The 12,566-nt window shown below is 40.8% G+C and overlaps 1 protein-coding gene across 1 annotated transcript in view; it reads left to right on the top strand.

The window, feature by feature from the left end:
- The window catches only part of DDX10 (DEAD-box helicase 10), a 276,083-nt gene that overhangs the window by 29,185 nt on the left and 234,332 nt on the right, over window positions 1–12,566 (top strand). Inside the window, exons 8-9 of the mRNA XM_080817845.1 lie at window positions 114–276; window positions 4,222–4,306. Of these exons, the coding sequence (XP_080673971.1) occupies window positions 114–276; window positions 4,222–4,306 (248 nt within the window). The remainder of the gene's footprint in view (window positions 1–113; window positions 277–4,221; window positions 4,307–12,566) is intronic.

The following is a 12,566-nucleotide window of genomic DNA, read 5'->3' as shown; positions in this document are numbered from 1 at the left end:
TTTTTTAATTGGTGAAACTTGTGCTCCTTAAAGCGTTTTTGCTGTTCGTCTCATAAGCTTGCTGTGCTGCTGCTGTCTCGAAGTACCAAACTCCTTTCTCTGTTCATGTCTAGGTTCAGTATCTGTACCGAGTGTTCTGCCGGCTCCGTCCTGGCATCTCTATCCTTGCGCTGCACGGCCGCCAGCAGCAGATGAGAAGGATGGAAGTCTACAACGAATTTGTCCGCAAGAGAGCCGCTGTGCTCTTTGCTACTGATATTGCCGCCAGGGGGCTGGGTAAGAGCTTAGCAGAAAATACTCTGGGATCGAGTCTTACAGAATTTGCTTATAAATGGATGGATTTGGGAATTCATAGTTTGATTCAAATAATTGGTCCTTCTTCTCTTAGAAAAACAAGTAAATTAAATTAAGGCTCTATCAGTGAAAAACATGTTTTCATCTTTTGTGCTTATTGTTTATGAAAATAATCCTAGAATCCCGAGGAGCCCACAAAATCAGAGGAGGATTAAAGATTTAAAGATAAGAGGAAAAAGTACTCTGTTTCTTCAAAAATTGGAAACTTGATAAAATATTACAACTTAACAAGAATATTTGAAGTCACATTTTGTCACTAAATATTTTTATTTTAAAAACATACTTAATGTACTTCAGCTTTCAAGAAGCCACTGATACTGTTTTACAGCTGGTGGCTTTATGGTGGCGGGATGGGGTACGGAAGTAAATTAGAGGAAGTTTATGAATATACAACATGAGAATAAATAGGTGGTAAATTTTTCAGTTACTTTATGTTAATGACTGTGACAGATTTTACATACACGTGAATGATACATCCAGTGTATCCTCATATATACTACCCAGCTTTACTGACAATCTTTTTCATAATTCCCTTATTTCTTCCCATCTCCCTGTTGGTCTGGGAATATTTTAAAACATATCTCAGACATCATATGCATTCATTCCTGTGTGACTGGAGGCTGTAGCTAAGTATGCATATTTTTAAAGCTCTCTAACCTATATCATTATGCCAGGACTTTGGTAAAATCAGCATTTTGTATTTAACTTGTTTGGGCTGTGTAATAGTCTGCTGAGGGAAGTGGCACACCAGTTGTCTCCAATCTTTTATTTGTGTTTTTAAGTTAATAGTTAATTAAGATTTGCTTCGTTTGTGATCCCAGTTCTGATCTTTCTCAGCTGTCCTAGCAGATGTCTCATGCTTACTTTTCTAACAGTTCAGACGCAGTCTGTTTCTCTCTTCCTTGAGACCCTCTTACAGCCTCTGTCTTCAGCTCTCACCTGGACTGTTGCTCCATAAACATCATGCACATTTGTCATCCTGAGACTCTTCTATCCAGATCTCTTCCTCTTTCTTGATTTATTTTCTCATTTTCTTTTAAAACATTTATAATCTCATTCTCTAGGGGTGCCTGGCTGGCTCAGTTGGTGTAGCATGTGACTCTTGGTTTTGCGGTTGTAGGTTTGTGTCCCACACTGGGTGTAGAGATTGCTTAAAAATAAAATAAAAAGTAAATAAAATCTCATTCCCTAGTAGCTTTTTCAGTAAGGGTGCAGCATGGGAGGTAAATTTCAGTTGTTACATGCATGTCCTTTTTTTTTTTTTTTTTAAAGATTTTATTTATTTATTTGACAGAGAGAGACACAGCAAGAGAGGGAACACAAGCAGGGGAGTGGGAGAGGGAGAAGCAGGCTTCCCATTGAGCAGGGGCTCAGTTCTAGGACCCCAGGATCATGACCTGAGCTGAAGGCAGACACTTAGTACTTAATGACTGACCCACCCAGGTGCCCCCTGTGTGTTCTTTTTTTTTTTTTAAGATTTTATTTATTTACTTGATAGAGATCATAAGTAGGCAGAGAGGCAGGCAGAGGGGGAGGGGAAGCAGGCTCCCTGCCGAGCAGAGAGCCTGATGCAGGGCTGGATCCCAGGACCCCAGGACCATGACCTGAGCTGAAGGCAGAGGCTTTAACCCACTGAGCCACGCAGGCATCCCGTGTGTTCTATTCTTGAGTGATAGTTGGGATGGGAATAGAATTCTAGGTTGAAATAACTTCACAGTTTTTGCAATTATTTTTGTATATTGTTCACATTCAGTACGACTTTGATATTATGGTAGTTATTAGACCCACAGCTAGGTTGTATAATGTGTTAGTAAATAAGCGTATATATTACTATGTCAAAAATTTCAATAAAAAATAAAAAAGCTTATAACTTTCTTATATGTTTTACTTTATGCACATAAAAACGTTCTGAGAAGGACTTCATAGGCTTCAGTTATAGTCAAAAATGTCAAAAACCTCTGTTCTAGGTTATTTTAAAAAGTTAATATGATCAGGGCACCTGGGTGGCTCAGTGGGTTAAAGCCTCTGCCTTCAGCTCCGGTCATGATCCCAGGGTCCTGGGATCGAGCCCCCCATTGGGCTCTCTGCTCAGCGGGGAGCCTGCTTCTTCCTCTCTCTCTTCCTGCCTGCCTCTCTGACTACTTGTGATCTCTGTCTGTCAAATAAATAGATTTAAAAAAAATAATAAAAAGTTAATATCATATTCATAAGCTACATATAAAGTAGTGGGTATATAAAAAGTTCATATAAACAATGTTATATATGGTAGTGTAGGACTTGCTTTTGAAGTCTTTCCTTTTTTTTTTTAAGATTTATTTTTAAGTAATCTCTGTATCCACAATGGGGCTCAAACTCACAATCCCAAGATCAAGAGTCACATGCTCTACTTACTGAGTCAGTCAGGTGCCCCAAGTCTTTCCATGTTGACTTTATATGTGTTTTGAAGAATGTCTTTTGGTATGAATTTACCCATTTCTGGAATAATAAACATTGAAATTTCAGTCTTTTTATTCTAAAAATGTGCAGTGAATATTCTGAAGCTCTGTTCTTAAGGAAACATCCTAGGATTTCTTTAGGATACACCAGTACCCTTTTAAAACTTTCTAAACTCTTTCCATTTTTTAAATGAATTATCTCCTACACCTGGGTAAAAATAAGCTAAAAGCCCTAGTAGGCTCTACACCTCCTCATTCTTCAGAAGGAACTCCTTAAATTTCTGTTAGTCTTCTTTTTTTTTGTATTTAGTTTTATATTTTGATGTGATATTCTTATACTGTTTTTCTTAATTTTTACCATATTTAGAAAAATTACCAAAGATTTCCTTTCGTTACGTCTCTGTCATTCCTCTTCTGCTACCCCCACGTTGTTTTTGGTTTGGTTTGGTTTGGTTTGGTTTTGGTGCTCAACCCTTTTCTCTGTTACAGAAATTGATTCGAAATCCTCACAGCAAAATACACACGTGATTAAAGGTAGTTCTTTTAAGGAGTTGAGAACACAGTGTCTGGAAATGAATGAAAACTTCTGTAGCCAAATATGTGTACAGAATAATTATTGCTGAGAAATGAGAAAAAGGGACTTAGAAAGACATCATTAATTTAAATGTAGATGGGAAGAGCAAGGAAAGTGAAGTTTCATTTAAATTGAGAACTCAGGGCGCCTGGGTGGGTCAGTTGGTTAAGTGACTGCCTTCAGCTCAGGTCATGATCCCAGGGTCCTGGGATCGAGTCCCACATCGGGCTCCCTGCTCCATGGGAAGTCTGCTCCCTCTGACTTTCTCCCCTTTCATGCTCTCTCTCATTGTGTCTCTCTCAAATAAATAAAATATTTAAAAATAAAAAATTGAGAACTCAATTTTATAGTTCACCAGGAGCCCATGAGAAGTGGGTCCTTTTAGGTTATTAAATATCAGGGTATTTCATTATTTGTCTGACACAAAGCAGTCTCTTCTGTGTCAGATACAAAATAACCTTCATATTCAAACACTACCTATCAAGGGAGAATTGTTTATTATCTCTTCGTTCATGCAATTAATTTTATTTTTAATAAAATTCACAGATGAGTTTGATGTGATGGAAAGCCCTGGCAAATAATCCTGTAAAATAAAAATAGTGGGTCAGCTGGGTGGCTCAGTAGATTAAGCATCTGCCTTTGGTTCAAGTCATGATCTCAGGGTCCTGGGATCCAGCCCTGCATTGAACTCTGTATTCAGCAGGGGGTCTGCTTCTTCCCCCCTCTGCCCCTCCCCCTGCCTGTGTAACCTCTCTCTCTCTTTCAAATAAATAAACAAAATCTTAAAAAAAAAAAAAAAGTAGTACAGCATGGTAGATCTTGAAACTGATTTCCTAACTTGACATTCCTTATGTACAGATTTCCCAGCTGTGAATTGGGTTCTTCAGTTTGATTGTCCAGAGGATGCCAACACGTATATTCACAGAGCAGGTAGAACCGCCAGGTAGGTATGCTGACTCATTTCTTTGCTATTGCAGTTGGGTGAAGTAAGCTGTTGATAGAATGGTAACTGATTAGCATCTTTCTGGAGAGCATTTGGTAACAATTACCAAAGCCTTAGCTTTCCTCCTCATGCCTCACATTCAACATTGAAACACTGATCTTAAGAAAAGAGATGGGTAAAATTTCTGTAAAGATGTTCATCTTACGGACCTTTGTAAAGGTTAAGAATTGGGAATAATTCGAATAATCATAGTAGGTTTATGAGTGATTATGATTTACCACAGTTGGACTGTTTCTTTGGATTTACCTTACAGCATTTACTTTCTCATTGAAACTGGATGAGTACTTATAACATGGTTGTCAGTGAGACATTGATACTTGATGATGGAAGAGACACCACATGTTGGTCTGCCTGGTCCAACAGTTTCTTCCCATTTTTAAGTCACGACTTGTGCTGAATGGTTTCCCAGAGATGGCAGGATCTTTAGACCCAAGATTTAAACCATCTTCCAAGCAGAAAGTATCATCTCCAGCAGACTTGCCCTTCTGCTTGCCCTGTGTCCCTTCCAGCAAGTAGCCCCAAGTGTCCCCTGTCCCTTGTTTCTCTATTAAATCTCTTTAGTGTGTAGTTATTTTAAATTTCTTTGAATCCATAGTTTTTGGATGACTTTGAAGAAGAAATTTTTGGTCATATCTGGTGAATTTTGTTGTATGTTTTGGCTGATGTGAAGGTTTTTCATGTTGTCCTGTCACCTGAGAACAAATAGAGCTCTCCTATTCATTTTTAGTCTTAATAATGTTTGATTGCTTGAGTCACATTTACCTTGTGGGCCATTAAACATGGGCTGTAATCAAAATGTAGTCCAGCACATTTCTTGTGTCCAGCATAAGGGAGAGGATAGTACAATAGTGAAAGATAAAGCTATTTAAAAATAGGATTTATGTACTTTGGGGTCAAAAGTGTTTTTATTGCAATTAACAATATAATTTGAATAAGCAGTGGAGTTAGAAGTGAGTTCTGTATATGGTGTCATCATGCCTTCAGACAGACTTGCCTGTAGACTGGTGACATTTTTTTTTTTTTTTTTTTTTAAAGATTTTATTTATTTATTAGAGAGAGAGAGAGAGCGCGCACAGGCAGACAGAGTGGCAGGCAGAGGCAGAGGGAGAAGCAGGCTCCCTGCCGAGCAGAGAGCCGGATGTGGGACTCGATCCCAGGACGCTGGAATCATGACCTGAGCCGAAGGCAGTTGCTTAACCAACTGAGCCACCCAGGCGTCCCGACTGGTGACATTTTGACTTCTCATGGGGTCTAAGGAAATTGGACCTGGTTAGAACAGAGGTCTTGTTTTTCATTTTATAGAAAGGTGGGTGGTGTATCATTGATGCTCGTATGGGTACCTGTTTGGGTTATCTTTCATAGTGAGAGACTCAGAAGTGGTGAGTATGTAGTTGGTGGAATGAACGTTCCTCCAATATTTCATGTTCTTCAGTAAATGTGTAGTATGTATGAATTTCTACATGTACCCATGCACACATTTGCAGTCTGGATAAGGTGGGATATGGCTTCTCATGAGCATACTGCTCCAGGGGCACACAAGCTTGTTAGTTTTACCATTTGGTGTGGAGATAGACAGGGCAAATGCATTTTTTTATAGAACACTTTTATTTATTTATTTGATTTATTTGTCAAAGAGCATGAGAGTGCACAAGCAGGGGGAGGGGCAGAGGAAGAGGGAGAAGCAGGCTTCCCGCTAAGCAGGGTGCCTCATGTGGGTCTTGATCCCAGGATCCCGAGATCATTACCTGAGCCGGAGGCAGATGCTTAACCGACTGAGCCACCCTATAGAACACTTTTAAATAGTATTTTACAGTTACTCTTCTTTTATGAAAATGATTGGACATCTCACTGCATCATAAAATAGTTCACCAGGGGCACCTGGGTGGCTCAGTGGGTTAAAGCCTCTGCCTTCGGCTCAGGTCATGATCCCAGGGTCCTGGGATCAAGCCCCACATGGGGCTCTCTGCTCAGCGGGGAGCCTGCTTCTCTCTCTCTCTCTGCCTGCCTCTCTGCCTACTTGTGATCTCTGTCTGTCAAATAAATAAATTAAAAAAAAAAAAAGTTCACCAGGGAGGATTATTTCAAGGTTTTTGGTTCCCAGAGAGGTTGTTGAAAATCTTACGTAGTCAAACATACCAGGGTGAAGGTTAAATTGGTCCTAATTACTGGAGATGAAGAGTAGCTACAGCAACATCACGATTGTATTTGAAGAGAAAATACTAATTTGAAAAACTATTGTAATATCTAATGTCATTAATTTTTAAAGTACAAGTCTGTTTTGATCCCTTGTAAACAATTAAAATGTTCGAATCGACTCTTTTAGATGAGTAGTCAGTGGAAATGTTTAGGATATGCAATACTTTTTTTTCTTGGGCAGTTTAATAAGAGAAATAGTGAAATTGCAGTTTAAAAGTTGCCATTAGTGGGCTTACAGATAATTAGAAAGTTTCTTGGGCCATGAGACTGGATAATTGAATTGAATAAGGCTAAATTAAAATTTGAAACTAATTAAAATCCTGTGTTTATGCTGTAATTAAAACTGGGTTGCCAGATAGTGTTTACTTGTGGAGGTGAGCTGTAATATATGAATATAGAGAAATGAATTCAGTGCTTTGTGGCAAAATAGCTAAGGTTTGAGGAATCTTTTTTTCCTTTATATGTTTTAGCTGAGTGGAAATGGTGATTCCGGTACTTGTCTTGAAGTACTTTGTTTTAATTTATTCACCTAAAATTCTCTTGATCCTTGGTATTGAGAAAAATTTTGTCTTTTTTCCTTAACCATCCGCACCCCTTTAAACAAAGTGATCTCATTTAGAGACAGGTGAGGCAAGGAATATGAATATAATTTTATCAAGCTGTGTTCTGTGACACAGTGTACTTAAAAACGATTGTCTTGGGGCACCTGAGTGGCTCAGTGGGTTAAAGCCTCTGCCTTCGGCTTGGGTCATGATCCCAGGGTCCTGGGATCGAGCCCCACATTGGGCTCTCTGCTCCGTAGGGAGCCTGCTTCCTCCTCTCTCTCTGCCTTCCTCTCTGCCTACTTGTGATCTCTGTCTGTCAAATAAATAAAATCTTTAAAAAAAAAAAAAAAAAAAAAGGTTGTCTTTAGGGCTTGCAGTGCTTGGTACTCATAAAACCAAGCTTTTCCATTTCTTAAGATGATGCCCATTTGAAAATAAAAAAATTTTGTAGTGGAAAGTAGGCATACGTTAGATATTTCTCTTTTTAAAAAATTTAATTAATTAATTAATTAATTAATTTTTAAGAGTAGGCTTCACGCCCAGTGTGGAGTCTAGTGCAACACTTGAACTCAGAACCCTGAGGTCAAGACCTGAGCTGAGATCAAGCATTGGATGCTTCACCAACTGAGCCACTCAGGCTCACTCACTTCACTCCTCTTTTTTCTAAGTGCTTTTATTTGGAGAGTAGAGGTCTGTGTTTGGAAGATAGGAGTTATAAATAACTGTTCATATATAACTATTGGGAGTTTAAATATAAAAGGTGAGAGTCAGGGGTGCCTGGGTGGCTCAGTGGGTTAAGCTGTTGCCTTCAGCTCAGGTCATGATCCCATCTGGGATCGAGTTCCACATGGGGGGGGGGTCCTCTGCTCAGCGGGGAGCCTGCTTTAAAAAAAAAAAAGGTGGCTCAGTTGGTAGAGTATGCCACTCTTGATTCAAGTTCATCAGTGCGAGCCCCACGTTGGGCCTAGAGGTTACTTAAAAAAAAAAAAAAAAGATGAGTTTATATATGTACAACTGTTGTTTTCTAGAGTTGGGGTAAAATAATTCCAGTGGTATTCCCCTAAGCCTTTCCTGCGTGATCTCAGACTTTGTGAGTGATGTGGATAGCAGAGTGTGGTTCCACTAGGGGGCAGCAGAGGCCAACTCTTTGCTTTGCACGCTCCTGGGCAGCAGTTTAAACCAACTGGCACAGATGAAGATGCAAAGTAGTTCAAATTTTTGCCGTGATAACTTTGGAGAGTTTATGGTTTGTGGAAAATACTGGTACTTTATGGAATAGATAATAAAGATAATTTTTTTAAAGTGTCCTTAATTGTTTTGTAAATTGAAATAATAAAAGTAAAAGACAATTTCCATGAGCTTTAATTTACTGAAGGTTACCCTGAATATCTTAGGTGTGAGATGGGAGCAATCTTTGCTAGTGGAAATTCTTGCTTCTTTAATTCCTTTAACTTAGATTTACGAAGATCTTACTTTCAGCCTACTTCTTCTAGGTAGATAATGGTTCTTTTTTTTTTTTTTTAAGATTTTATTTATTTATTTGGCAGAGAGAGATCACAAGTAGGCAGAGAGGCAGGCAGAGAGAGAGGGGAGGAAGCAGGCTCCCTTCCGAGCAGAGAGCCCGATGTGGGACTTGATCCCCAGGACCCTGAGATCATGACCTGAGCTGAAGGCAGAGGCTTAACCCACTGAGCCACCCAGGTGCCCCTGGATAATGGTTTTTTACATGGCTTTCTGCCTTGGTCTGGTTGCCATTTAGAAATTAATTTTGTTGTTGTTGTTTTTGTTTTTTTTTTTTAAAGATTTTATTTACTTATTTGACAGAGAGAGAGATCACAAGTAGGCAGAGAGGCAGGCAGAGAGAGGGGGGGAAGCAAGCTCCCTGCTGAACAGAGAGCCCGATGTGGGGCTCGATCCCAGGACCCTGAGATCATGACCTGAGCCGAAGGCAGAGGCTTAACCCTCTGAGCCACCCAGGCGCCCCTGGATAATGGTTTTTTACATGGCTTTCTGCCTTGGTCTGGTTGCCATTTAGAAATTAATTTTTTGTTGTTGTTGTTGTTGTTTTTGTTTTTAAAGGGCAAAACCAGTTCTTTATTTTGCATCAAGAAGCATTGAGCTGGGATGGAAATGGGCCAGGTTAGCTGCAGAGGTCGATCACTGGGCTGATATTTCTTAGGAGTCGGTTAGTTCTGGGAGCTTCCCCCTTGCTCTCCTGCTGTCTGTTCTCAACACAGCAGGCACAGTGATCCTTTTAAACACAAGTCAGATCATGTCAGCCCTCTGATGGCTTCCTGTTCACTCCGAATAAAAGCCAGTGACTTGATATTATTCAAGCCCTTCCAACTGTACTTTCTGTTCCCCTCTGCCCCTATGCTCCACACTGGTGGAGCTCTTTCTCCTTCATGCCGGGCATGTTTTTCCCCTCCATGGCCCCTTTAAGTTACTGTTTCTTTTTCTGGAATGGTTTTTCCTTGAGCATCTGCATGGCTATCTTTCTTAACCTGCACTAATCATTCCTCCTCACCTCACTCTGTACTTTCTTTTTTCCATACCAGGACCTTCCGATACACTAGGGCTTTTCCTTAGTGTATTGTTTTCCTTTCTCTTCACTAGAACGTAAGCTCCATAAAAGCAAGGAAATATGTCTACTTAATTGATATACCTTGAGTGCTTTAAACAGGGCTCGGCACAGAGCAGACAGTTGAGATAACACAATTACTTTCTCAAATCAGACTCATGGATCAGAGCTTACCTAAAATTAATTAAGCTACTGCAGTATAACCACAGTGTACTGTGCTCCTGCAATAGCACAGTACAGTGGCTTAAAGCAAGAACCATTTCTCCCGGTTTCTGTGGATCAGAAAGCCAGGTGCGGCTCATCCCTGGCTGCTCATCTGTGTCCTTACAAGACTATAGTCAAGGTGTCACACAGTACTTTCAGGCTCAGCTGGTGGTGGGTCCCATGCCAAGCTCATTCACGTTGGCAGGTGCCTCTGAGGTCCTTGCTTGTGGTTTTTCTTTTTGTGGGGCTTTTTTATAACATAGTAGATGGCCTCATCAGTGAGAGTAAGGGAGAGAGTAAGACAGGGTAAAGTGGAAGCAGCAGTGTCTTTTGTGACCTAGACTTGGAACTCAAACTCCATCTTACCTGTCATATCCTAATGGTTCCACAAATCAGCCTTACTCAGTGTGGGGAGGGTCCCAAGGGCGTGAATGCAAGAAGGCCCAGATTTCTGGGAGCCATTTTGTAGCTGCCTAGCACACCCAATATCAAGCTTTCCTAACAGTTTCAAGGATATAGGAAGGTAACGAATGGTAAGGGATCTGTGAGCAGTAAGAGGTCTGGGACCTCCACCATAGCTCCACAGGGCCATTCTCAACATCTCAGGGTAGGCTCTGGCCAGTCTGACCTCACGGTCGTTAAGATGGTTGTGCCATTTATCCCTTCCACAGATGGGCCATTGGTGTGCTCGGTCACACGCTGCCTACAGAGACCTATCCCTTGTATCCACACCTTTAAACAGACCTGGGACATCCTGTCCTTAGCATCTGTAGGTGAGGGCTCACATGCTAGTGTGTGCCATGTTTGTTTCCCAGGAGGCCTGTCATTCGTATATTTATGAGGAGACTTGACTGTGTCACTTTCTCATTTTCAGCCAGAGGATCCTCTTTCCTAAGGGAATGAGCGGGTTGTGGCTTAGCCATTTACTTTCTGACACTCAGATATCTGTTAAGTGAACAAATACAAGAACTCATTTGGTCTTTATATTGGTCTTGTGGGAGAGACTGTTTTGTTAGGAAATGATTTCTCAGGGATTGTGAGGTAAAATGTGTTTAAGATCCCTTGGGAAGTGCCAGGGCTGGGATTTGTACTTGGGTCTTTCTGACCCTATGACTCCTGTTCTTGCCGGTGTGCCCCAAACCAGATATTTTCATTTAGTAAAATCTAGTGGCTACTGCTCTCAGGTGGGGCTTCCAGAAGGCGTGAATGCCAGGTGCTGGAAGAAGGAAGATAGGTAGATAGATACCTTTACTTAAATTTGCTGCCATTCATGATCATGAAGATAAACTAAAACTATATCCATTTTCCTTTTTTATTTGGAATCCGAGAGACAGATATCCCCTAGTTGATCAAGAGTCTCCTTAATATTAGTATATGTGCTGCCGAAGCGAGCACAAGAGTCTCCTTAAAAGTCAAGAAATTTAGTTTTGGATCTGGCTCTGCTGCCTGATGGATTTGGACTCTGTGACCAGTTCTTAATCTCTTTAAGCCTCAATTTCTTCTCCTATAAAATGGGGTTAATCACCTCTTTAAGTAGTTTCCAGAAAGTATAATTTCACCTAGTATAATTTGTAGGCACTGCTTTTATGTGTTTTCTTCTTGTTTTCAATGTATAAAAATTTAGTCTTTTTTAAAATTCTGGGGCCAGAGTTGATGGACTCTAATAATTTCTGCCCTTTCTCTGAATTCCCTAGATCCTTGTTCGTTATCAGTTTGTTAGAAGCTTTCCATGAGACACACGTTAGCCAACTTGCTTTCTTTCCAGTTCCCCTGAATTGTTTCAAATTGTTGAGCGTCTTCTGGTATACCTCCTGTATTTCCAAGATCTCATGCTGCATGTGACTTTATTTTTCCCAGAATAATCCCAGTCTGTCCTTTTCTTTTCAATCTAGTGTAGAGTCTTTAGATGTTCTATGAGTCAGAGATCCCCCTTCTCCCAGAATAAGCTCTCCTTTGTGCCATGTTGTGCATGAGGAACAGAAGTGTTGGAGTCTGATTCCTGTGGCTGCCTGTGTGCCTCTGCAGGGCCGACTGCACTGTTGTCCCTCAGTGACAGGCGCCGTGGGGCTGTTGCCACAGGTAAGGTAAAGGTGTAGGGAAGAGAGAAGGAGATGCAGGGAGGGGCACAGAAAGAAGGCTTTGGAATTGCAGAGTGTGCCCAAGAGTTGTCTCTGTTTCTCCACCTCCTGGTCCTACTTATAGTGTGACAACAGCTTGTATGTTAAGAATCACAGGTATAGAGGGGCGCCTGGGTGGCTCAGTGGGTTAAAGCCTCTGCCTTTGGCTCCGGTCATGATCTCAGCGTCCTGGGATTGAGCCCTGCATCGGGCTCTCCGCTCAGCGGGGAGCCTGCTTCCTCCTCCTCTCTCTGCCTACTTGTGATCTCTGTCTGTCAAATAAATAAATAAATCTTAAAAAAAAAAAAAAAGGAGAATCACAGGTATAGAACTTTAGATTCTGAAGGGACCTGGATCATTTCCTTCAAACCATTAATTTATAAATAAGAATGCAGTGTATGGTGATAAACTGACTCGTTATCCACAGTTACAGAGCCAATGAATAGTAGAGCTGGGGCTCGGGTTCAGTTCTTTTGACTTTAAATCCAGTCTGATTATGCACCCTCTGGTGGCTTGTTTTCATCTGTCCACTCACTAGATACTTAGTGAGCAGCTTG

Source organism: Martes martes (assembly GCF_963455335.1).
Source record: "Martes martes genome assembly, chromosome: 10".
NCBI classification, from domain to species: domain Eukaryota; kingdom Metazoa; phylum Chordata; class Mammalia; order Carnivora; family Mustelidae; genus Martes; species Martes martes.
This window is presented reverse-complemented; position numbering and strand designations above follow the sequence as displayed.